At 46.4% G+C, this 24,197-nt stretch overlaps 2 protein-coding genes across 3 annotated transcripts in view; both read right to left on the reverse strand.

Annotated features, from left to right (window-relative positions):
- Window positions 1-5,838, reverse strand: part of LOC119160052 (sn-1-specific diacylglycerol lipase ABHD11) — a 49,765-nt gene extending 43,927 nt beyond the window's left edge. For both annotated transcript variants that reach the window (XM_037412798.2, XM_037412797.2), the window contains exon 1: window positions 5,705-5,838. The gene's annotated coding sequence lies outside the window, so the exon portion shown is untranslated. The remainder of the gene's footprint in view (window positions 1-5,704) is intronic.
- Window positions 5,839-11,128: 5,290 nt separating this feature from the next.
- On the reverse strand, window positions 11,129-23,532 carry LOC142802799 (lactosylceramide 4-alpha-galactosyltransferase-like). The gene is made up of 4 exons (XM_075887846.1): window positions 23,430-23,532; window positions 18,328-18,590; window positions 16,315-16,619; window positions 11,129-11,450 (listed from the first exon to the last, which is right to left on the reverse strand). Exons 1-4 carry the CDS (start codon window positions 23,530-23,532, stop codon window positions 11,129-11,131), a joined length of 993 nt encoding a protein of 330 aa, XP_075743961.1.
- Window positions 23,533-24,197: the final 665 nt, after the last annotated feature.

A 24,197-nucleotide genomic window follows, 5' to 3' on the forward strand; every position in this document is an offset into this window, starting at 1 on the left:
GCGAGACCACCGCGGTACCGTCACCTCCAACGACGGGCGCAGTGCTGGCATTCGGTTGTACTGCATTCGTTGTTGATGATAGCGTTGCCTCCGGGACATCCATTGCACGACCTGCTCTTGACGGGAGACTGAGAGAGAAGGCGGGCGCACGAGAGAGAGGGGTGCGCGCGCAGCTGCAGTGAGCGAGGAGAGCAGAGGAGCGAGCTAAGGGGGAGGGGGACGCGCGCAGCGGCGTTAAAGATATAAGGCGCGTTACTGACACCGATATCAGCGTCGGGTCCGTGGCTTATTCGGTAGAGCGTCGCGCTGCGGCCCGCCAAGTCCTTCTTTTAAAGATAGAGAGAAGACTGCGGACGCCGCCAACGGCGGTGGATGGTTTGGGGTCGCTTATAAAGTGTATTCACACTTAAAATGCCGGAGGATGAGCTGACACTGTGCATGCGTTAGGGCTCCGAGCTGCGAAGACGTGGAAAAGCAACGTCGTAACAGCGAGGGGAGCAGCATAGCCATCCAGATCTGAAGGGTTTCGGCGTGCGAGGCCCGAAAAGTGGCCGTCGACCTCGGAAGTGCTCCCGAGTGCGGCTGCCCGCACTTGCCGGATCCCTACTCAGCAGTTCCTGGTGGACTTGCAGTGGTTTCGGCGCGGTTCTTTCTCATGTTTTGGATAATGACAGCACGAAGCCAATCGCTTTCGCATCGCGGCCATTAACCGATTCCAAAAAATACAGCCATTTTTGGCTGTATTTTTGGAAGAGGCCCATGCAATAATATTTGGTGTTAAGAAGTTCCATTTCTACATTTATGGTCATTCGTTAACATTAGTGACCAACCGTAAACCGCTTAAGACAGTCTTGGGCCAGACAACCGGTCTTCCAACCATCGCGGCAGCACGTTTGCAGTGCTGGGCTGTCACACTATCGCTTGTAAGTATGCTCTCATCTTGAGGCGTTCAAGCGAGAACGCTGAAGCCGATATCTGCTCACCTCCCGCTATCAATTGTGGAAGATGAAACACACGAACAAGAGGAAACCTGATTGATTGATTGATATGTGGGGTTTAACGTCCCAAAACTACCATATGATTATGAGAGACGCCGTAATGGAGAGCTCCGGAAATTTTGACCACCTGGGGTTCTTTAACGTGTACCCAAATCTGAGCACACGGGCCTACAACATTTCCGCCTCCATCGGAAATGCAGCCGCCGCAGCCGGGATTCGAACCCGCGACCTGCGGGTTAGCAGCTGAGTACCTTAGCCACTAGACCACCGCGGCGGGGCCAAGAGGAAACCTTCTATTCATTGTGGTTGCAATCAATGCCAGTTTCGAGCCAAGACATTGCATCGCGAACAGCAGCTCGGGACCCCTTGTTTTGTAAAGTGATGGATTTGTTGTTGCGGGGTGGCCGCTGTCTGTGACTGAAAAAAATTTGAAGCCTTTTTTTCGACAGACGCAACGAGCTCACACTTCACCAAGGCTGCATCATGTTCGAGATGCGAGTGATCGTGCCGGCAAAGTTGCGCAGCTTGCTGCTGGACGAACTCTACGAAGGGCACCCAGGCATCGTGCGCAGCAATCAACTGGCATGGAGCTACGTGGGGTGGCCGTCCATTGAGGCGGACCTCAAGCATCGTGTCAAGGGTTGCGTAAGTTGTCAAGAACAACATGATGAACTGTGCAAAGTGCCCCTTTAAACTTGGTCTTGGCCAACAGCGCCGTGCAGCGGGTACATAGTTTTCTGGTCCCTTTTTGCACTCGATATTTCTTGTAGTCGTGGACGCGCACTCCCAGTGGCCGGAAGTGTTAGTGCGCTCGACTGCAGCAGATGTTACCGTTGACAGATTGAAAGAACTGTTCACGGTTTGGTTTCCCTGAAACACTGATAACGGGCCGCAGTTCAACCCCGGAAGAGTTTAAGCTTTTTGTCAAAGAAATGGGCTGTCGTCACGTATTTACAGCACCGTATCATCCCAGCTCAAATGGGCTTCCAGAGCGTTTTGTTCAGACACTTACAAACGCTCTTCGTAAACCTTCTAGAAAGGACATCTTACATCAGAGACTACAAAAGTTTTTGCTTGCTTATCGCAACGCGCCGCATGCGACAACTAAGGAGTCAGCAGCAAACTTGTTGCTACATCGTCAGCTGCGAAGTAGACTCGACGTTGTCAAGCCATTAATGGGAGGAAGGGTTGTGTATAATCAGTTCAAGCAAACCGTGGCTTGCCTACGTCGTGATCATGACATAGCAGTCGGTGACCGAGTGATGGCTCGCAATTATCGTCGAACCCAAATGAGTCCCTGGCATTCTGGTGGGCAGTCAGGCCCTTTGTCTTTCACCGTTCGTGTAACCACAACCAGGGGCAGTTTCACCTGGCGTCGTCACAAGGACTAGCTGCTCAGGCGGACCACACACGCAGACTGCGAGGCGTCGGACCAGGAGAGATCTGAGTTCCTGGTGGTTTAGCCAAGCGTCGACCCAGGGACATCCTGCGCTCCTACCACTAGTAGTCCTGACGTTTTGCAAGACATTCAGACGGCGGTTGCCAGGCGCTACCCGTTGAGAGACCGTCAACCACCTGAGAGATATCAACCTGGAGTTTATCTTGGTAGAGTGTAGCCAATACAAAAAGGGAGGGATGTGGTGTTCGGCCAAGCGCCGCCTTTGATAAAGCCGATAATGCGCACGCGCATGAAACGAATAACAAGCATGCGCGACATCTCACCCGGGGGTTATCTGGTCCGGGCCACGGAACGATGCACATGTGGCAATAAACATCTCTCGCTCCTAGAAAACTTGTCTGCTCCTCTTTCGCATGAACCGACGCCCACACAACACGGGGGTTACGAATATAGTAGTTGAAATGAAGAATAAATGAACATTTGCCAGGCACGTAGCACGTAGGCAGCGTAATCACTGGTCATTTAACTGGATATTTAGAATAGGCATACGCACGAAGGGGAGACATAGTAAGGTGGGACGATCAGATTAAAAAGTTAGCAGGCATAATGTGGCAGCAGAAAGCTCAAGACCGGGTTTGTTGACGGATAATGGGTGAGGCTTTTGCCGTGCAGTGGTCGTAGTCAGGCTAATGATGTTGATGATGATGATGATGAAACCACAGCAATGCAATCTGTACAGTCGCGCGCGATATGAAGGTTATCACACGAGCATCGACGTGCCTGACGTCGCATAGGCCGTCACGGAAACGTTTTCAAGATTGTGCATTTTCCTCTCCCTCATTGGTTCTTCCATGCTACAACGATTGCCCCTACAACTCTACACTCTTTCCCTTTACTATGAGCCTTCCCTTCATTGCGATCAAGTGTATTTGGGGGATCTCATCTTCGCATGTGATTGCAAAACTGCTGCGAAAGATGTGTTAAAGCTGGTGCTCAGGACAGCTTCGTTTAATCTTCTTCCTTAAACGGGAATGGATCATGCGTCATACCACCCCCTCCTCGAAACACTATTCTGGGATGTGGCGCTGTTGAAGTTCTTGGTCCACGCATCCACGACAACCTTCATATCACGCGTTAGACTACACTGATATCGGGGAATAGAACCACAGAGCGTCCGTCCATCGATAATCTGTCTCGCGGTGAAGCGCGTTGGAATTCATACATGGGCCAACAACGATTCGCGCGTTATCGCTAGCAGCCACGTAAGTTTCTGATATTGTTCGCGTTGTGCGCGTAATCTCATCGGCAGATTCTCTAGGTGGCTCCCAGTCATTCGGGCACTGTTTGCGCAAGACAGCAGTTACACTTGCAATAGGACGGCAACATAGTTATAAAAGAGCACGTGTGACAAGGAAGTAACTTGTCACAGCGAGCAGTACCAACCAGCCAGCATGCGCTTTCTTGAACAAAACATAGTTATTTTCCGGCTACGTCTCCTTCCACCTCTCGTCCGGCCACTAGCGCAACAATTTCAGCGCCCGACCATGCACCCGGCGAAGTTCTAGACGTTCCAGCTGCCATCGACCAGTGCACCACGAGGTGCGTTTCTTGGCGTTATCAGCCGATGGTACTTCAGACATGCTCGCCACCTGCTCATCTCCGAACCTCCACGGCCCACGACCCCTCTGACATATCAGGCTTCACGACGGCTACATTACCGCACACTCTGGAGTCTGCGATGGACACGGAGACATAGACGTCCACGAACCAACTCGATTCTTTATCGGACTCAACGCTTTACGCCTCTTGCCAGCAGCCACTGGCATCGCCCTTGATGTGTCCCGCAAAAGAAGTTAGTGCCCATCATCAGCCATGGCCGAACGTGGGGGTTACTGATACTATGGCCGAAACTCTCGAGGACCGCTCATCTGGCTCGCCACAGGTGCGCATAACAGACCACCAGACATAAAAGGCAGACCAACCACCTGCTGCCGCGCAAAGAAGCTTGATAATTTCAACGCCATCGACGGCTTGTGACGACTTTGACGCCACAGACCCACCGGTGGACCTGGCGTCGCACATCGGCTCGCATTCGAACACCTTGTCGAGTGATCGCCGCATGCCGACGCATCACACGTCGTTCAGTGGCGTGGTAAGCCACGAGTTTTCGAACTCGACACCTTGTTACACCAAGACTGGTCGAGCCACGCTGACCTACTGCGCAAGAATCGCGGCTCATCGACACGGCAGAAGATGCAGCTGCCACAACCCGTAATGTGCCGCTGCCTCCATCGTTACCGGGGCCATCGACGTGTCCCCTGTGTCGTCGACGTGTCACCCACCTACCCCGTACACGTTCCCAGTACCAACACCACCAGTGTACCCCTACAGCTGCAGACCTGGCCGTACCTGCCAACACCATTTCTTCGTCATGACCCAAACTCACTGCGCTTCTCCCTCCCAGAGTCGCCCGCCAGAAACCTCGTGACTTCTGACCTCTTGCGCGTTAACGGCCGGGACTTCCCACAGACCCTTTCGTTTCGCGAAGTGAACACCGTCGCTTTCATTTCGGGCTCGTTTCTTGGAGTAGGGGAGTAATCTGTAGCGTCATGTTCATCGTAAGTCAAGATCATCATCATTTTTCAGCAACTGTGGCGCACCTCTGGAACAGCTGAAGCAAAGCTCGAGAGGCGAGCCATTACGGAACAGGCTCATGCGCCTGGCGGTTCAGACGCTGGCAGCCGCCGCCGCTCCGCTTCGACCCTGCAAATAAACTGGCGAAATCCTTCACGTCTTCTTACGTCGCCCTACTCTCGATATAAAGTAATTGTTGGGGTTTACTGCCCAAAAACCACAATATGACTAGAAGAGACGCCGAAGTAGAAGGTCCCAAAATCATCGACCATCTGGGGTTCTTTGACGTGCACCAGAATCTATGCGCACGGGCCTCAAGTATTTTTGCCCCCATCAAAAACGTGATTGCTGCGGCCGGTGTTCGATCCCGTGCCCTGCGGGTCAGCAGTCGAGCGACCATCGTGGCTGGTCATAACTCCGGAGTGAGATAATACAAATCTCCAATCTCGCCAAGGAATTGCGGCAACGTGCAGCAGGGAAGACATTGGACAAGCCCTCGGTGGTCACAAAGCCTGTATCGGCGTGGTCACGAAGCACGAAACAAGTAGTCCGGCTGATAGGAAGAGATGAACGCAGCGTGGGTTTTCTTTCACTGTGGACGAGCCACTAAGGTAAGTAGATGTGCACTAGAAGAGGAACTGTGGCGCGCATATTGTTTGAGCTAAGGACTCACCTATATCGCCGTTACCGGGTGATGTGGAAGTGCCGTAGCTCAGCCGCGAAACCACCCAGGAGTTCTTTCCTTGCTGAACGCCTGGTTCGTGCACGATGACGAACTGCACGAGCGCTGCCAGGGGAAAGAGCTTGTTTGTTTGTTTGTTTCCTGGAAAATACCCACTTAGAGAGATTTGCCAAGAAAGCGTACTTTTTTTGTGTCAGCATTACAACTATGTTTGAAAATGAGTTTATATTAAAATAAAACTAATGCAAGAAAAAACACACACAGAGAGAGAAATTGGGAAAAAATTGAAATGATGGTTTGAGAGATTTTAATATTTTAGATTTTGTGATGACCCCACGGCTGCGTTTACTTCATCTAACCATTCATATTCTATGTTAAAAGCACTTCTTGATCAGAAACGATAATAAATTGGGGATCACAATCGGATACGTTTGGATGCCTGAATAAAATCGCAAGCCGCATTGAAAGTATCCCTGTGGCAATGCCTTAAACCTGAGACACCAAAGTTCAGCACAGTTTAATCCGTTAACCTAACAGCTATCCTAGAAAGAGAATAACTATAAGCCTTTTTTTTAAGCTTGTGCGCGCGCTCTTGTACTTGTTCACCTTCTAATGTGGCTCATACCCACTGTGGGGATGGGCCAAGTATTGAGTGGTCTTATTAAGTGTTAAGAAACTCTATAGTAATTGAGGATGTAAAATGAAAACATCACACATTTTAATAGAAATTTTGATGCTCGACCAAATGTATAAAAAATGTTTTTATTAGTCATAGATCAGAAATTCAAACATGTTCTTTCTTAAATTTAAAAAGTTATGCATGTGTCGACACAGAAGAATATAATTAGTGTGTTAATCATTTGGTTTCATTGCGATAATTTCGCAGAGCCACGCAAACCTATGCACTGGAGAAGTCAAAAAAAGAGGCGCCGAAAGACAAAAACACGGGCACAGATAAAGGCATTCTAATAACACTTAAAGGTCTTTCTAACTGGATTCTTCAAACTGTAGTAAATCGCTTACAGGTAAAAAAAATTATAAATAGTTTACACCTTGCCACTGAATGCGCACCATGGAGAAATAGCTTGACCAGATCTGTGTTGATAGAAATTAAATTTCGCCACCCGACAGCGCAGCTTTGTCAATGCCCCTTCTAGTTTACATGTTTCACAAAATGATGTCCGCCAGAAGTATAATAAATGCCTTTATTCGGTGGAATTTGTCAGTGCTGTGTCTGCAAAACATTATTTAAAGGGCCACTAACCAGGCCCCATACCGAATTTTAGTTAGACAGTGGAAGTTGTTGGGTGGCCGATGAGGAACGTTTTGCCACATAAATTCTTCGAATCGGTTCATTACGAGCGGAGAAATCTGGTTTTTTGAAGCGGGGCGAAACGAGGGTGAGAGGAGGCGAGCTCGAAACCCTTGCCGCTCCTCCGCGTAGCCTTCGCAAGCCAAATCTCTTCCCTACCCTCTCCAGCATCCGACCATGAGGGGACGCGCGCATGACGTGCCCAAATAAGTCCAACACCCGAGCACGCGAGCAGCGTTGCTTTGTTGACCAGCGTTATTTTGTGGTATTCTGCATGTTTCTGCGGGATGGTTTGGGAACGCTGGCTTATAGACGCGGTAGAGTAGATGAGCACAATGAGTGTGCGAACGCGTAGGAGCGTTCCATGGCGGTCGTCTGCTCAATGCGCTGACCGAGTGGACACGGACGCACGCGAAACGCTGGCACATTAGCCCCGCATCTCGTAGCAATTCACGGGAAAAAATGAAAGAAAAACGCGCACAATTGCTTATTTTGTCTCATTATTTATTTCAAGTTTTATTAATCTCTTAAACCAACAAATACATAAACTACGCATGTTGTGTTAAATAATTTTTGCCATGTCACGTGGTATACTGTTGACAACGTAGGAGCAGACTTGTCTTTGTAGAGCACCAACGTCACTGCATTGCCATGTACGTAGGGCCATTCCTACGCCCACGTCATGTCCTCATTCTCTACGCGTGCGCCGGCAGAGGGGAGGGGGGGCAGCTTTCATCTTGAAATTTGACCCATTTCCATGGCGCGTAGCGTTGCAAAGTTTTGCAGACGTGATCATGAACGCCTCGTCTACGCATTGCGCTTGTCAGCTCAAAATTGTCCAGTCTGGTGAGTGGCCCTTTAAGTAACGCCTGCGAACTCGCGCAGCCGTCACATAAGCGGATGGTGGAAAACACGGTAAAAGCGACCCACTTATTGACGACGTCCCTAAATATTCGACCATTTCATTTATGAATAGCCCCTCTCTCCCAGGCACCCAAGCTATTAAAATTTTTCTGAAATGCGCGGGCATTACTGCACGAGACGCTTTTATTAAGCACAAGTCAAGCACCAGCAGAAAGTGCAGCGCAGAGACGCAGACAATCTGTTATTATAAATGCATATGTATTTTTCGTGTTTAACTTTCACAAGGCCAACACCAATGCCAGATATTCAGCCCCACAAACGGGTTTGAAATCGGGTAGCGGAAGGGAATTGGACATATCGGAATGCGGTCTAAATATACCAGCAGGTGACTTTTCGTCACAGTAGGGTAATTATTATTTTTATGTTGATGCTCTGCAAGTCAAGTGTTCTTATCATAAACCATCTGGAGTTTGAGAGAGTAGTAATTTTTTATTATGAGAAAAATGTCTAATTTTAAATCCACAGTGTATGGATTATCGCAAGTTGGGGTTCTATCGCACATACGTATACATTCAGTGGGTCTTGTAAACGTTGTACAAACGTGATTTGTGGGTTGTGAAATTATGGCCGGATGGTAAAATCAGCCCACTTATCGGCCCACAGAAAAATAATTCCGGCAAGGAAATAAAAGCTGATTCCGCTGTTGTAGTGGTGACTTGAAAATTCTTGAGAATGTCTGCATGGTGTAAATGCGAAACTTGTAGGAAAAGAAACGAACTCTCAATTATATGTATGAATTTGCGTTAGAAACCGTATTAGGAAAACCAAGCTTCAATTGTAGTGCTCTCTTTCTAAAATAATAATAAGGCCGGATTTTCTATGCTGCAGCACTAGAGAAAAGCACGCAACCTTATTCCAAAATAGGACAATCGTATACCTGCAATATATCATAACTATAGCGTGTCTCTTCTCATACCTTTGGGGTAGTTGCTTATCCTACGCAACGTGCCAACGGCACGTGCCCCTTTTCTAGCTTTTTATTTCACGTGTTGTCGCCAGTTAAGAGGTTCAATTTAAAGTACCCTTAGGTATTCAATCGGTTCCGCCGGTAGTATATCCTCAGAAAGACAACGCATTGAGGCGTGCATGGGGTATTGAAGAGGAAACACGAGAAGGGCACATTTACTCGGATTGAGTAAGAAGTGATTGTCATCTATTAAGTTCTCCAATGTGTTAGGGTAAGATTGAAGCCGTTCATATAACATCTGGGTGTTATCTGCCGCTGCAAAAACAATGCAATATCATCAGCATAGAGTTATGACACCATGCGTCGAAAGACCTCCTTTCCTGCATCTGCCAACCTTGTTTAGATGTTAAATGAAGGAGAATAGTAATAAGACAAGCAATATCTAACCTACCTGACTGTATCATGCAAATGATTTTAAATTATATGATGCAAGGAGTGCAGGCTACTACAGCACCTCAACAATCGGATATCACCATTGACGCTATTCAACTGCATAGCGTAGTGCTCGACAAACTTTCTAAATCTGCACCGTTCCCGTGGCCTAGTGGCAAAGGTACGTGGCCGCTGGCCCGCAGGTCGCGGGATTCAATCCCAGCTGCGGCGGCTGCATTCTGGATGGAGGCGAAAATGCTGTAGGCTCGTGTGCTCAGATGTGTGTGCACGTTAAAGAACCTTAGGTGGTCGAAATTTTCGGAGCCGTCCACTATAAGGAGTCTCCGATAATCACAGGGTGTCAATAGACGTTAAACACTGCATATCTATCTCTACCAATTAATAGTTATGTACCAACTTTATTGGTACATGAGCTTAAAGTTGCCGAATTTCATATTTTATAGATATCTCTTTAATTCATTTTTCTTTCATCAACTTTGAAATTTTTTGCCCGCGTTATATTAACCACTGGTTTAATGGACAATCCCCTGTAATGGTACGAGACAAAATATAGGCACAAGCAAACAATCAAACAAGCTAGTGGTGGAGAGTGCTATTTGGTCCCCTGGCCCCATATCTCTAGGAATTCGTCAGCTTTAGCAACAAACTATCCCTGGAGCTCCGTTCAGGCCGGCGGCTGCACAATCAGCCCACGGTAATGTCCCAACACGAGCACAATAACGCTGCTCCACCCACCCAGCCTGCGCCCGCGGGCGTTTGTTCTTGCATCATCATCCCTAAAAAGATCCCCTGATGTCCGCCGGCCTTCGAGATGAAGACTGGCTTTAAATGTATGACTGTGTGAGTGCGCTTCACCATTGGGGCGATTCTGCGAAGCTGTCCCACGAGCAGTTTTATCATACGGGGGTCGTTAAGACTTTGTTTTTCAACTATTAGCTGTATTTCGCAGAATGGCCTACCTTTAAGCAACAGCTCCGTCAGATATTTGCGAACCCTTCGCTATATGTACATAGCCAAATGGAAGCTTGCAGAGCGTGTCCAGTGCTGCGGCGAGTCCTTTACCTCACACTACTCCGTGACCTCGCACATAGATGACGTACCCGTCATTCACTGTCACGTTGACAGATTGATGGAAAAACATGACCACGTTGGCCACCTGCTCCAGGGCATAGGCACCGTATTATTCTACACTTTAGCGGCAAGGAACCCCACGATGGTCGTGGTTATCAGCAGTACGTGTAAACGACTCGATGACCTTCAGCTTATACGTTTGAAACCTGACACAGCTGATATCAGGCCAACGCATGACAGCGAGCTGCGTGCGTTGATACGTTCAATGACCTGCGAGGAGCTGCAACTACAGGCTACCTCCTCATATATATATATATATATATATATATATATATATATATATATATATATATATATATATATATATATATATATATATATATATATATATATATATATATATATATGAAAAGTGAACTACCAGTGGTGGACCCGCAGACGTAAACGAATAAACGTCAGTTTTTTTCTGGAACAATCTTTTCTACAAGCCTGGTATAGCTTTGAATATGGATATGTTTATTATTGAAAAGGTCACCTTCAGAGAAATGACTCGACCAGTCGAGTGCTTCAACAGCCGAAGATTTTTTCATATCGCTTGCCTTTGATGTTCCTGTCTTTCGAGTTGCAGAGGAATGTGCGTTTTCATACACACAGTCATCCCGACAGTCACTCACGGAATTCGTATAGGCGTAGCATTACGAGCATGTCTTGCTCGCACGTTCGTTTTCCGCAGGGTGTATAAATCGAATCAGAAGTAACCGCGGAGTCTGTGCGCAAGCTCGAAGGTGCGTGGGCAGTTTTCGGCGGCTGCCCGCTCAACGAACGACCCGTGTTCGGCCGGGATGTCGCGGGTGCGACTGTGGAACGTGTGCACCATGTAGCTATGAGCGAATGACTCGCTGACATTCGGACCAACGGCTGCGTTGAAGAGCAAATGCGCCGTGGTGTAGTTCAGCGGCAGCAAGCGGTTGCGAGGCAACAGAGTCACTCCGTGACAGCGCCGCCTGTTGTCCAGCGCCTGCTCCACCATGGTTGCGTTGCACCATCGTAGTAGGACACCCCGCACAACCCTGCATTGGAGATAAGAGATTAGATAGATAGATAGTGGAGATAAGAGATTAGATAGATAGATAGATAGATAGATAGATAGATAGATAGATAGATAGATAGATAGATAGATAGATAGATAGATAGATAGATAGATAGATAGATAGATAGATAGATAGATAGATAGATAGATAGATAGATAGATAGATAGATAGATAGATAGATAGATAGATAGATAGATAGATAGATAGATAGATAGATAGATAGATAGATAGATAGATAGATTCGACTGACTCAAACTCACTCTGGTCAAGCCTCGAAAGCCTCGAGACTGCAAGCGAGTGCGTAACATTTTGGTTACTTTGAGTTCCGAGGAGTCCGGTTACGAAAATCTTGAGTCCGAGTGATTCCGATTGAGAAAAAATTTCGTGAGCTTGGGTCCGATGTGCCATGAGAGCAAAATACACCTGGTTAGTAAGTCCGGGTGAGCTCCGTATTTTTGGCCGACCTCTTCGTTTAAGTTTCCGAACTCCCCACAAAATTATACAATCGTGTGCGGGAAAGTCAACTATCTGAAACTGTCGCCAAGAGATTGAAGTCGTGGAAATGAGTAAGCCTAATTGTTGGCCCCAAATGACACAATAGCGAGTAGTGGGAAATCCTAGCCCACTAACGTATTCTTATCTAAATGCAATAAGCATGCGTTATTCGAATGTGTTGATATAGGTACTAAGGGTGCATGGCACCTTGTTTGTCGCACCAATAGAGTTAGAGCTACATCACCGATCACAAAAGAATGACTGTATACGTTTGTCTATGTGGCACTACTACATGATCACAATGCATGTTATCTGGAGTGATTGCCGCCAATCTTCTGAATGTGGGCGCAGTTCCCTCGATGCGTCAGCGGGACACATACGTCGTACTTTTCTGTGTGCAGCAAACGTTTTCTCTCGTATTACCCGATGCAATTACCGTAACACGAAGCCCCGCCGTGGTGGTCCAGTGGTTAAGGTACTCGGCTGCTGACCCGCAGGTTGCGGGTTCGAATCCCGGCTTCGGCGGCTGCATTTCCGATGGAGGCGGAAATGTTGCAGGCCCGTGTGCTCAGATTTGGGAGCACGTTAAAGAACCCCAGGTGGTCGAAATTTCCGAAGCCCTCCACGACGGCGTCTCTCATAATCGTATGGTGGTTTGGGGACCTTAAACCCCACATATCAATCAATACCGTAACAAGTCCCTCATATCGTGCCTTATTCCCTTGCCACGCCTTTAATGGGTGGATGTAATGTTACATCGGTCAATTTTTCATGATAGCCTCTGAACTGTCCTATACCGCATAATTTCCTTTCTTTCTGGTTTTTCAGAGAAGCAATCTTAGCTTTCAGTCATTACGTATTTTTGCATATTTGCCTAATAAATTAACCGATAACTGCATCGAAATACAATACCCTTCGAAACTGCCATGTTCATCCCTCAGCTGAATTGTGGACGTTGGTGCGAGGATATACTTTTGTCGATATCATATACCTCTTAAAATGCAGGCAGATCTCCGGGGACAACAGCCGCACTCGAATATTTTCACCACCGAAGAAAGCGCAGGCCAATAGACATAAACATGGTCGTGCATGCGGTAAAATAAGCTTTAGAGGAACAGACCTGCACGACGCTATGAATTCTCACAAAAGCTGCAGCTGCGGATGGTGTTCTACTGCTGGAAATGAGGTCCGCGCAGCTTTGCTCAGCACAACCTCTGCCGTTTTGTCCCAAATACCAATTGATGCAATCGCGAGATGGTGCCTTTATGAGTCAGCATATAGGACAATGTTTTTGCCACTTTTCAAAACGCTCTCATGACTCGATGTGAAATGTATGTCCGCTTTTTTTAGCAAAACTACTCTCTTGGTTTGGATAAAATTTGTTTTATAATAAACTTTTGCAGTTTATGTTGGCTTACCAAAGCCGTATTTTTATTAATCGGATGAAAAATTATTGGCAGACCTTCAAAGGGGTAAACTGTAACCGGCTATAAAGATTGGGCTTGGAACAAGAACACATGTTGGTTGAGTATACTTAGTGACGTCATTATTTTTTTGCACTATATCCTTTCTGTTTTTACACGTTTAAAGTGTATGTTTTATGTTTACCATATTTCTGCCTTCTTAATTTACTTGTTATGTGGGTATGTTAGTCAAAATATCTTTTAATTGCTATGAACGCGTATGTAGACAAAAGTGGATGTGAACACTATGTTGTGTACGGGTCCCTAGGCACAATCAAGCTGCATTTGCTCTGCTTTTCACCAATGGTGGCCCCCAACGACTACTGTTGAAAATAAAGTTTAATCGTGATTCTTCATAGTGATGGATGGACAAGCCCAGTGAGCTTCAAATGGGTGACCTCAACAAGCGTGTCGCCGAAGCTTGAAAATGCGACGCCTCCTCCGAGCGGTGCTAAAAAGAGCTCCACGTTGATACGTCGCCACGCCAAGCCTTGAGCGACGCGCGCGAATATATAAGCCTCTGACGGACAACAGCAGGCCATCGTGTAAACAATGGCGTTCAAGCCTGCAGCCGCGGCAATGGACTGCGTGGACAGTGGGAGTAGGATGAGGTCCTAACCTCGTATAATATTGAGACCTGATTTCTGAATTGACTAATGTTGCCGAGCGACTCATGAGCAACTGCTCGTCATCCGGAACGTTTCAGAAATCAGCCAATCAAATGCTGCGTGTGCTGTGGCCGTATGGTCACACCCCCCTCCCCCCAAAAAAAGAAAAGAGTCCGCCATTGCTCCTTCGTGCAGCCATCACAGCTATGCTACTGTGAAACCACCATAGCTCCGCTACCGTGAAACCTGAGGTAGTGTTTACAACGGTATACCCAGCAATATACCTTGCCAAACGCGTGCTTGCCAAGGCGGTGGCCCCCTCTTATACGCGGTGCCTGTATCAACCGGATCTTTCGTCAAAAGTGCTTTTCGTGGCATTAGGCAAGTTATTGTGAATAATTGTTGGTAATTTCTGTAGTTCATATTGTTTTACACTTTGTTAGTTTATTTACAGCTGTTTTTGGACGTTGCTACATTTGTTTTTTTTTTACTTTACCTGGCTTTTGCGTGGCCGCGCGACTTGAAAAGATGAATGGGTGACAATCCGGGTTCTAATTTGCTACGCACTTAAAACAACGCTGCCGCGATGCCGACATAAACAACATTGATGCGTGAATTCTCATTCGCCACGTTAATATAAACGGAGTTCACCGAATGCGCCCTATGGCCTCTGGCCTGAGGCTGTGTGTCTTCAGGCACCACGCAGTTATCTTGAAAGTAATCGGGTCTGGGCACCGTATTTCTTAAGAGGACACTTCCTGCGAGCTCAAGAGCCTTTCCTTACATCAATTTTACTCCGCCTGTAAGCTTTTGTGAAACAGATATGAAATCAAGAAAATGATTAATGTTACAGGCTATTGTCGCACGTAGCCTTATCTGAAGAGGGCAGCGGAAACTTGTTTTCGCCTCTAGATATCGCTTCTTCGACAAGTGATTACAACATATCTTCCCAGCAGCCTTCTGTATGGTAGCTCCCTACTTTTGGGCCTATTTCTTTCACCACAGATATAGTCGTTCTGTTGCAAGCACTAATTCGGGGAGACAAATGAAAAATGTATAATTAATGAATTCGTTGAAGAGTCATTCTTTATTCGTAAAATTGGGGCAAGTGAAGCAGAGAGTGTGCGTGCCTGACGTAACACCTTTACTTACCTTTATTTATTTATTTACTCTTATTGCACAATGCACCCTTTTAACTGGCCCCGCCGCGGTGGTCTAGTGGCTAAGGTACTCGGCTGCTGACCCGCAGGTCGCGGGTTCGAACTCCGGCTGCGGCGGCTGCATTTCCCATGGTGGCGGAAATGATGTAGGCCCGTGTGCTCAGATTTGGGTGCCCGTTAAAGAACCCCGGGTGGTCGAAATTTCCGGAGCACTCAACTACGGCGTCTCTCATAATCATATGGTGGTTTTGGGACGTTAAACCCCACATATCTATCAATCAACCCTTTTAACTGTTTCCTTCCTCCACGCTGGTAATTGGACCTTCATCTACAGGCTTAGCAGCGCAACACTACAGTTGCTACGGGCGACAATGACAGTCAAGCGTAGGTATCCAGGCAACTGAGTGAAGCGTGGTAACGTGAGATGGCACTTTACCTCGATAAAAGATCAGACCACCATATTAAAAATGTCTCATCAGCAGCGACACCCCGAGAGAGAGCACCAGCTATTAGAAAACGGCGCATGCACAAAGAAGTGAGTCCAGCCACTAAATTGAAAGTGTGAGAAGGAGGGGGGGGGGGGGGCGTCGCTAGGTGTTAATATGAAGGGGGTGGGGGGTGGTTATGTCTTTTGTTATTAGCAGTTACTATGATTACAAAAACCTATCACATCGTCAACACTGCTAATTTGTGCTCACTAATTTTGTCCTCATCGTCGCTATATGAGGCGCATGAACGGCGAACATTGAAGGGAGGGTGAGGGGGTTGCTTACACAACACAGGCTTTGGGTTTTGGAGAGTATCACTTCCAGCCCCCCTTCTAATCTCTCTCTCTCTCTCTCTCTCTCTCTCTCTCTCTCTCTCTCTCTCATTGTATCCGCTACTGATGCAAAGATGCATGTGACCCGTGCATTTTTAAAGGCCTATCCTGTGCATAGCCGCATTTTCGTTGACGTTCTTTCTCTCTCTCTCTCTTTTGCTTGTTTTCTGTTTGTTTTTTGGCCACACTTACAATGCTATTTTGCGAGGCCGCTTGTTTTCTGTTTGTTTTGGTCAACCTACAACGCCAATTGGCCAGGCAATTCAAGCTTTTTTTTTTTTTAAGTAGGATGCTTGCCTGGGTCCGTTGTAACCCCAGTCCTTCGGATAGTAGTCCCAGACGAAGCGCTCGAGGCACTCTCGCACGAACGGGTGGCGCGCCGTGAAGGCGAGGAAGTTGTTCGTGACCGTGTCGTCTGCAGAGCAGGCCACCACGGCGTCGTCTAAGCCTTCCAGGCTGCGCAGGAAGATGACGTCGAAGTCGACGTACACGCCGCCGTGCTTGAGTAGCAGAGCCAGCCTGAGGCCGTCGGACAAGTGCACCGTCTCGTACGGACTACGCTTGTATGCACCCTCGCGAAGCCACAGGTCAAGGACGGTGTCCTGCGGCAGCGAGGTTTGAAAACATCGTTGCATTGAATAAGAGCAAAGACGACGAACGAAAGGTTCTCTGTAGCTATGCTTAATATTAAGTTTATTTCGTGATAAGAATGTATAAAACAGTGCTCAGACACACGATGCAGGAAAAATGAGACACACACGGCGCTGCACTTGGAACTGGTTTATTGAAAAACGTGTAAGTTTCTTAGAGGTGAGCGCGCAGGCTCTTTGTGAAAGATGATATCGAAGACGGTATACCTGTCGAACCGTAAGGAACAGCGTCGTGCACATGTTTTTCAATAAGCCAGTTGCAAGTTCAGTGTCATGTCTGTCTCTTCTTTTCTGCGTTATGTCTCTAAGCTCTATTTTATACATTTATCATGGGACCCTACCAACTCGCCTAAACTGCTTGACTTCTTGCGTTATTTTTCAACCGTTTACGTTGTTTCCGATTTGGACACCTTTCTATACAAAAAGAAACAGACTATGCTGTGGAAAGAGCGAAAACAAAGATGTTTTCATTGTAGCATATCTGGTCCATTGCCTCGGCATTCTTCTTGTTATGGGATTTAAGTACGTATCAAAATAACGAGCCATTGCAACAAAGCAAGGCGGAAAAGTGTGACCACTCAAGAGGTCATGGATTTCGCGAATTCCCGATAGACGATTTGGTAGATTAACAATAGAGTGACACAGAAGGCTAAATCAATAATTCGAAAAAGATTGGCAGATCCCACGTACAGTGAGAATCAATGATATGCGAAGCACGAATGAGGAAGGCTGATCTTTTACCCAAAGATCATCAGAACGTCATGAGGCACACGAGTGTAGTACACAGTAAACACAAGTAGAAATGTTATCCACACTCAGGTATTTAGATAATATGCAAGTATGTTGTTTGTAGTCGCGTAACCGCGGTACCTTTAACGCTTGCAATACCAGCACCACATGTGGTAGGCATGTAAATTAAGCCGTACATGACTTCCATGTTTTCATCATGTTTTCAGCATTACAAGCAAAATGGCGCAGTGAGCGCGCGGTGGCGCCCGCTCTCATCTCACACGCGTACTTTGACCCGCAGAGACGAGAAGGTGGACGATCGCTCGCGCGCTTTTATGTCGTGGTGGGGAGGATCGTACGTCTTGGCTGGCCTGTGGCTTTCACCGGAATGATTCTGTTGTAGTTATCGGGTGCACAAAGGTCACTGCAATCATTGCACAGTCTTCGTTTGTGAAAAGATCGCGCATTTCAAACACAGCAAAATAACAACTGAGACGCTTATTCGCGTTGATCTGTCCTTGTGAGTACGTTTCGTGCGTTATTTCTGCGTGAGAGACACGAGGCACGTTCATTCTGCACGTGACCTTCCCATCTGTTCCTATGGTGTTCATTGCTTCGCCTTAGCGGCAAAGCTGTGACTTTTTTCCATTAATAGAGCGCGCCCGGTACTTCCAGGTCACGAACGGCATGGACGCCATATATAAGCGTCACATAGCATTCTTGATAGGAAAGCAGTGAGAGCCGGGTTTTCAAGCATGAAAACGCAAGAAAACCAGATGACAAGTGTGGCAGAATACTTGCCCGAAAATAGCCAATATTTTATTAGAGTATGTATAGTCTTAACCAGCACTATAACGTGAACCAGCGTTACTAGGGATCAACGAATGTACGGAACATGGTGCGTGAAAAAATCGTTCGAACAGCAAGTCACCTTGAAATGGCTCTTGTAGTCTAGGTGAGCCAGGCGAACATTACGGAAGGTACGAAGAAGGCTCGCGAACGGGCAGAAAGGCGACAGGAATCTCACAGAGGCGTGTAAGAAGTCGATCGACCAGAGAGGATGTAGCCGAGACGCCGACTCAACGGCGCACGCTGAACGAGCCCCGATACTTCGCACCTTGGACGTTTCCAGAAAGAATATCCGTCGTCGAGCACGGCCGCCTCCTTCAGGCGGGAAGGCCGCATCTTCCAAGACTGCGTGTACACGAAGGCGCGTCCCACTTGGGTCTTACGTGCCTCATTATAGTTAAAACAAAAAGATACAGGCGTCGGGACCAAGAGTGGCACCAAATGTTACGTAACCACGTGGTGACTTAACGTTATGACGTCGTCACACGTGTCCACGACATTGCGTGATGACCTAATCATACAACTTCATCCCAAGGCTATTGACTGAGAATGCCAAAGTAATGTAAGAGTCTCTTAATTTAGGAGTCTGCACTCTCGCCTGTGATCTCCTTATCGCTAAAGCTAAAAAGAGTGGGGGACTGCCAACATTTTTGTCATTTGCTATTTCCAAGCTCAGAGCCTGTGTTCCCAAATAAAATAGGGATGAGCTGGTAGGTAATTATTCTAAAAGGCAGAGTGTGCAAACACGAACACGAGAACAAAAATCAAGACAATATACAAATGCTGTTTGTGGTCGTTGTCTTGACTTATTTCTTCTGTTCGTATGTGCACACCCTAACTTTCAAAATGTATGTTCCGCATAGCTTTGAATGGCTGTCAGCCAGGATCACAATGTCATATTACTGCTCCTCTGAATGACACGATTATTGAAGTATCGTGTGAAGTGTGGGGCAGTTGATCACGTGATCCCGTGGTTTATTTCGTGCCGAAGCAGTCATACACGACGTAATGCCCAACTCCGAGTGAATTCACATCTCATGAGGTTCTTCAGCGTTCAGCTGAAGTACGTGAGTGTTAATTGCATTCTGCCTTCATCCAAATGCGGCCTCTGTGACCGCAGAACTAGACGCCCATGAGGTCCTTAGGAGGACAATATGTAAGAACACTAAGTCAAACTATAATGCTATGAAACATAATTTGCATGCTATGTTGTCCATCATTTCCTGATGATCAGTAAATTATGCGAAAACAAAGCCCTTAGTGTTCTTTTTTTATTCTAATTTAACGCCGCAACCCCACTGCCGTACACTGCATTAACTACATGAATTTAGAAGAACGTTACCAGTTTTGGACCGCTTTGTCTTTCGAAACTTGTGAATTTTAATCGTTGACCCTTTGGTAGAACCACACATTAGATTTTTGCACCTAATGGTAAGCTAACCTCTAGCAGACACCTTCTAAATTGTGACATCATAGGCCATTGCGGCAGCTTGGAAACATCGTAGCCACCTGGATTTCCCTTCTGTGCCCTCTCTGGTTCACTAATTCGTCTTCCCGCGAGAAGAGTGGTGTTCTCCGTAATATGGGAGTGGAATATATATATATATATATATATATATATATATATATATATATATATATATATATATATATATATATATATATATATATATTATGTGTGTGTGTGTGTGTTTTCGCTGCCATCGTGTGACTTTAGGGCGAAGTTCCTTAGGGTGTGGGTCAATCGATGGCGAAGCAGTGGTATGTTGTAGCAGTAGCCACTTCTAGTTAGTTTTAAGAATCACTCACTAGATGGCGTTAGTGCTTTTCGTATAATAAGAAATTCACAGCATATCTATGGAGTGAATGCTGATGAGTGGGGCGAAGCATCCGTCTGTCTGTCCGATGCGTGTTCATCTGTGATAGAAGCCGACGTACGGACGGACAGACAGACAGGGAGACAGTCAGACAGACAGACAGACGGACGGACGGACGGACGGACAGACAGACAGACAGACGGACAGACGGACAGACGGACAGACGGACAGATGGACAGACAGACAGACAGACAGACAGACAGACAGACAGACAGACAGACGGGTGGACGGCAGGACCAACGGATGCTTTGCCCCACTCATCATTATTCACTCCGTGGATGTGAATTTTACGCTAGTTTCATCTTCATATCACTATGAACCTACTCGCCCAGAAACCTATGTTGTTGAGCTCGTTACTAAGCGCTCCCCATGAACAACATAAAACACGTGCGCGCACAAACCCTTTATAATATAGTCGGCAACTTAGACTTAGACATTATAAATCTTAGGACCTAGCTAGCTTTGTTGTCGGCACATTTGTGTCACTTTATGTCACTTTGTGATTTAATGTACATTATATGGGGTAACGCTCGGGTAACGTACACAGTTAATCACCAATGCGATAGTCAGAGCTTCGACCACTAGTCATGATTCACTGCGAGAAAATGCGTGATTTTTTTTATCACCAAATTCTACAGGGGGCACCAGCACATGAGAATACTGTCCAGCAGTGCTTTTGGACATTTTCCTACCCCATGGCAAAATCGAATCAGAGTTGCCGTCCACATTTGATATAGTGCAATTTTTAGGCGTGCCGAGCAAAAGTTAATAATTACATTGATATTAGTGTTCTTGATACCAAAGTGAATTGGTTCAACATTTGGTACTTCCACTGTGATCAGAGTCATTCAATACTGCGGTGTTAAAGGACTCGAACGGTCCTAAAGGTATGCTTCGTAATTCTAAAAAGGATACCACGTACATAGCACATAACTTCTCGATTCTGTGCGTTTGTTTAACTAGGTTCCAAGAAAAAAATAATGCGAAACATTATTAACTGATGTTTTACATCTCGGAAGCGCGATATGATTATGAGAAACGCCGTATATAGCGGAGGCTCATGGAAATTTCGAAATGATCGTGCTACTTTGACGCTCACTGACATAGCACAGTATATATATATATATATATATATATATATATATATATATATATATATATATATATATATATATATATATATATATATATATATATATATATATATATATATATATATGCGACCGTCACGGTCGTGATCGAACCCGCGACCTTCAGTGCAGCAACCAAGCCCAATAATTACCATTCCTAAACAGCGGACGATGTGAAATACTCTGGCGAACCTGATGTTATGCGGGCATCGGTGTGAAAAGCATTCCTTGGTTTTGGGGGGAAATGTTTATCATAAAGGTATGCAAGCTTAACGGAAATCGATGTCAATCATGTGTGCGCAAATAAATGCAGCTGAAACACAAATAATCTTCAGTCAAATTAAAGTGATTACAGAATTGTAACATCAACGTTGCCAAAATTTGAATCGTCAATATGCGAGAAAGTGCGGCAACGAAAGAGTTCTACGAATCAGCCCTTGCTTAATTTTTCTAGACTTTTTCTTGCGTCTAACTGAAATAATCAACGTTGTTCGCATTCCGTTGTGTAAACGTATCGTTGAGTTATATAAGTAAGGAGGAATGAGACTTCAAAAAAAGACATTGCAAGTAGCATCGGCGCTTACCTGGACTAGAACGGAAAAAAATAAGCTAGACACTCTCATCCGTAAGAGCATCAAAAAGGTGCTAGGGTTACCAGTAACCACATGCTCTGACAAATTAAGACAACTCGTTATGCACAACGAGATTGATGAAGTGATCGAAGCACAGGTCACCCACCGCCCAGGTGGTCAGGCTCTCGTCAACCAGGGCAGGAAGACGCATTCTGGACGAGGCTGGCACGGCTCCCAGAATGCTTGCTGAACGGGAAATCACCTTATCCCGGGAGGTCCGGGAAACCTTTGTGGTCAGCCCATTCCCTCGGAATATGCACCCGCAATACAATGCAGGGAGGCGAAAAGCCCGAGCACGGGCGATATTACAGAACGCCGCCGAGAATCGAGAATCGACTGTCTTTGTCGACGCGGCTCAGTACGGCAAGTCTAGCACATTCGCGCTGGCAGTCATTGACGGCAACCGGGAATTACGCTCCTCAGCCTCGGTCAGGTTAGCTACGAGCGCAGTTGCAGAACAGGTCGCCATAACCCTGGCCATGACCGACCGCTCACACACCACCGTGTTAACAGACTCACGAGCGACCATCAAAGCTATTGAGTCGGGTAACAGCGCGGGAAGCTGCCTCCATTCTAGAAAAAAGAACAGACCCTGGCACTCACTTAATCTCTTGGTTTCTCGCCCATATGGGTGCGGACGTTCATCAGCACGTACCTAACCTCAACAAGCTTGCCCATGACCGTGCGCGAGATCTAACGCGCCGCGGCGGCATGGAGGCCTTATGGGGTCAGGATGAAATCCAGCATAACGATCCACTCCTTACGTTTAATGAAATCACATCTCACTATCGGCTAAGTAGAAGAGCCTATCCTCTTCCTCACCCGGAGTTAGATAGGTCTCAGTCAATTACACTTAGAATGCTCCAGACGGGCTCGTTCCCCACGCGGGGCCTTCTTAGTCGTATCTCCACAGACGTTGACTCAAGTTGTCCGGAGTGTAATGAAATTTATTGTTCCTTAGCGCACATGCTTTCGCAATGCCCCGCGTTACCTAATGGCCCTCTATCCAGCGAAGCCGACTGGGAAGAAGCACTCCGGAGCCCATCGCTTCAAGCACAAATCCAGGCAATCCAGAGGGCCCAAGAAAGGGCGGAACATCACGGTGTCCCAGCCCCGACTTGGACGCGGCCAGCGCCTTCCGCGGGTCCCCGATAGGGGTTCCCGCGAAAGCTCCTCAGGATCAAATAAAGTTCATTGTCTGTATGTCTGTCTGCAAGTGGGTCGAGTTTATTGTATAATGCTGCTGAAAGCGCAAATGCTTGTCCCGCTTCGCAGCGGTTGTCGGAACCTTCTGGTAATTCCATCTTGTTTGCTTCTATGCTGTCACGCGACAATGCTACAGCTACAGTAGAAAAACAAAAACAAAACAATTGTTTTTCTATGAGAGAAATACGTACCCCCATAGGGCGTCGAATTACTTAAAACTACGCATGTCTGACTGTAACTGAGTGAAAAACAGAAAGGATATTATATATATGCAAAAATTTCGGTAGGGATTCAGTAAACGTAGACCACATAATGCAAGCTGTTGCACGGCAAACTTACGCATGCTGCTCCAGTTCACGTTGACTAATATAACCACGAAAGACGAGCACACGCAACAAAGAACAAGCAGGGCGCGCCTCGACAGTGTTGCAGCGGACGTCATCGTTTTCTTCGTTCTTCAGATGCAGATGACAAACGAAATGAAACAAAAACTATTGACGCACAAGATTACAGCCAACAACGTTATCTTTTAATAGCGTAAATACATGTTTTGTTTCTTTTTAACGCAAAAGTGTTGAAGAGCTCGTTTCCAGAAATTTTGGTGTCGGCGTTTTCAGTGTCGAGCGAGAAATCATTGTTGTCCGTGTGCAAAGATTTGAGATATATACAAACGAATATTTTTTTAAAAAATCTTCATAGTGACAATCTAATAACCCAAGCGTTCTACACGACAAATGAATCATTGTGATATATATATATATATATATATATATATATATATATATATATATATATATATATATATATATATATATATATATATATATATATATATATATATATATTGTAGTGAAGAAGATGAGGCTACTCAGAAAGGCAGGGGGTATGACTCAGTCGGTGAAGAAGACGACGTTTGGTTGGCTGGTGTGCAGGGAGAAAATGTTGGACCTGTTCGGATAGCCGATTGGAAAAAAAATGGCCGCGAACAAAATGCTCGCGTCTCGGGCGCAGACCTCGACCGAGTCTTACGTCTCCTGTATAGAAGTTGTGTTATCATTGTGTCGCAAAGCCAATGCCGAGATGGCGGAGGCTGACAAGGTCGGACAT

Source organism: Rhipicephalus microplus, chromosome 3, assembly GCF_043290135.1.
Source record: "Rhipicephalus microplus isolate Deutch F79 chromosome 3, USDA_Rmic, whole genome shotgun sequence".
Classification (NCBI taxonomy): domain Eukaryota; kingdom Metazoa; phylum Arthropoda; class Arachnida; order Ixodida; family Ixodidae; genus Rhipicephalus; species Rhipicephalus microplus.

Coding starts and splice junctions, on each gene's coding strand:
- LOC142802799 (XM_075887846.1), bottom strand. CDS start 23,532: ATGACGTCCGCTGCAACACTGTCGAGGCGCGCCCTGCTTGTTCTTTGT. Junction 18,591..23,429: donor CGTGAACTGGAGCAGCATGC/GTAAGTTTGCCG, acceptor GTGTACACGCAG/TCTTGGAAGATGCGGCCTTC. Junction 11,451..16,314: donor TGGGGTTACAACGGACCCAG/GCAAGCATCCTA, acceptor TCTCCAATGCAG/GGTTGTGCGGGGTGTCCTAC.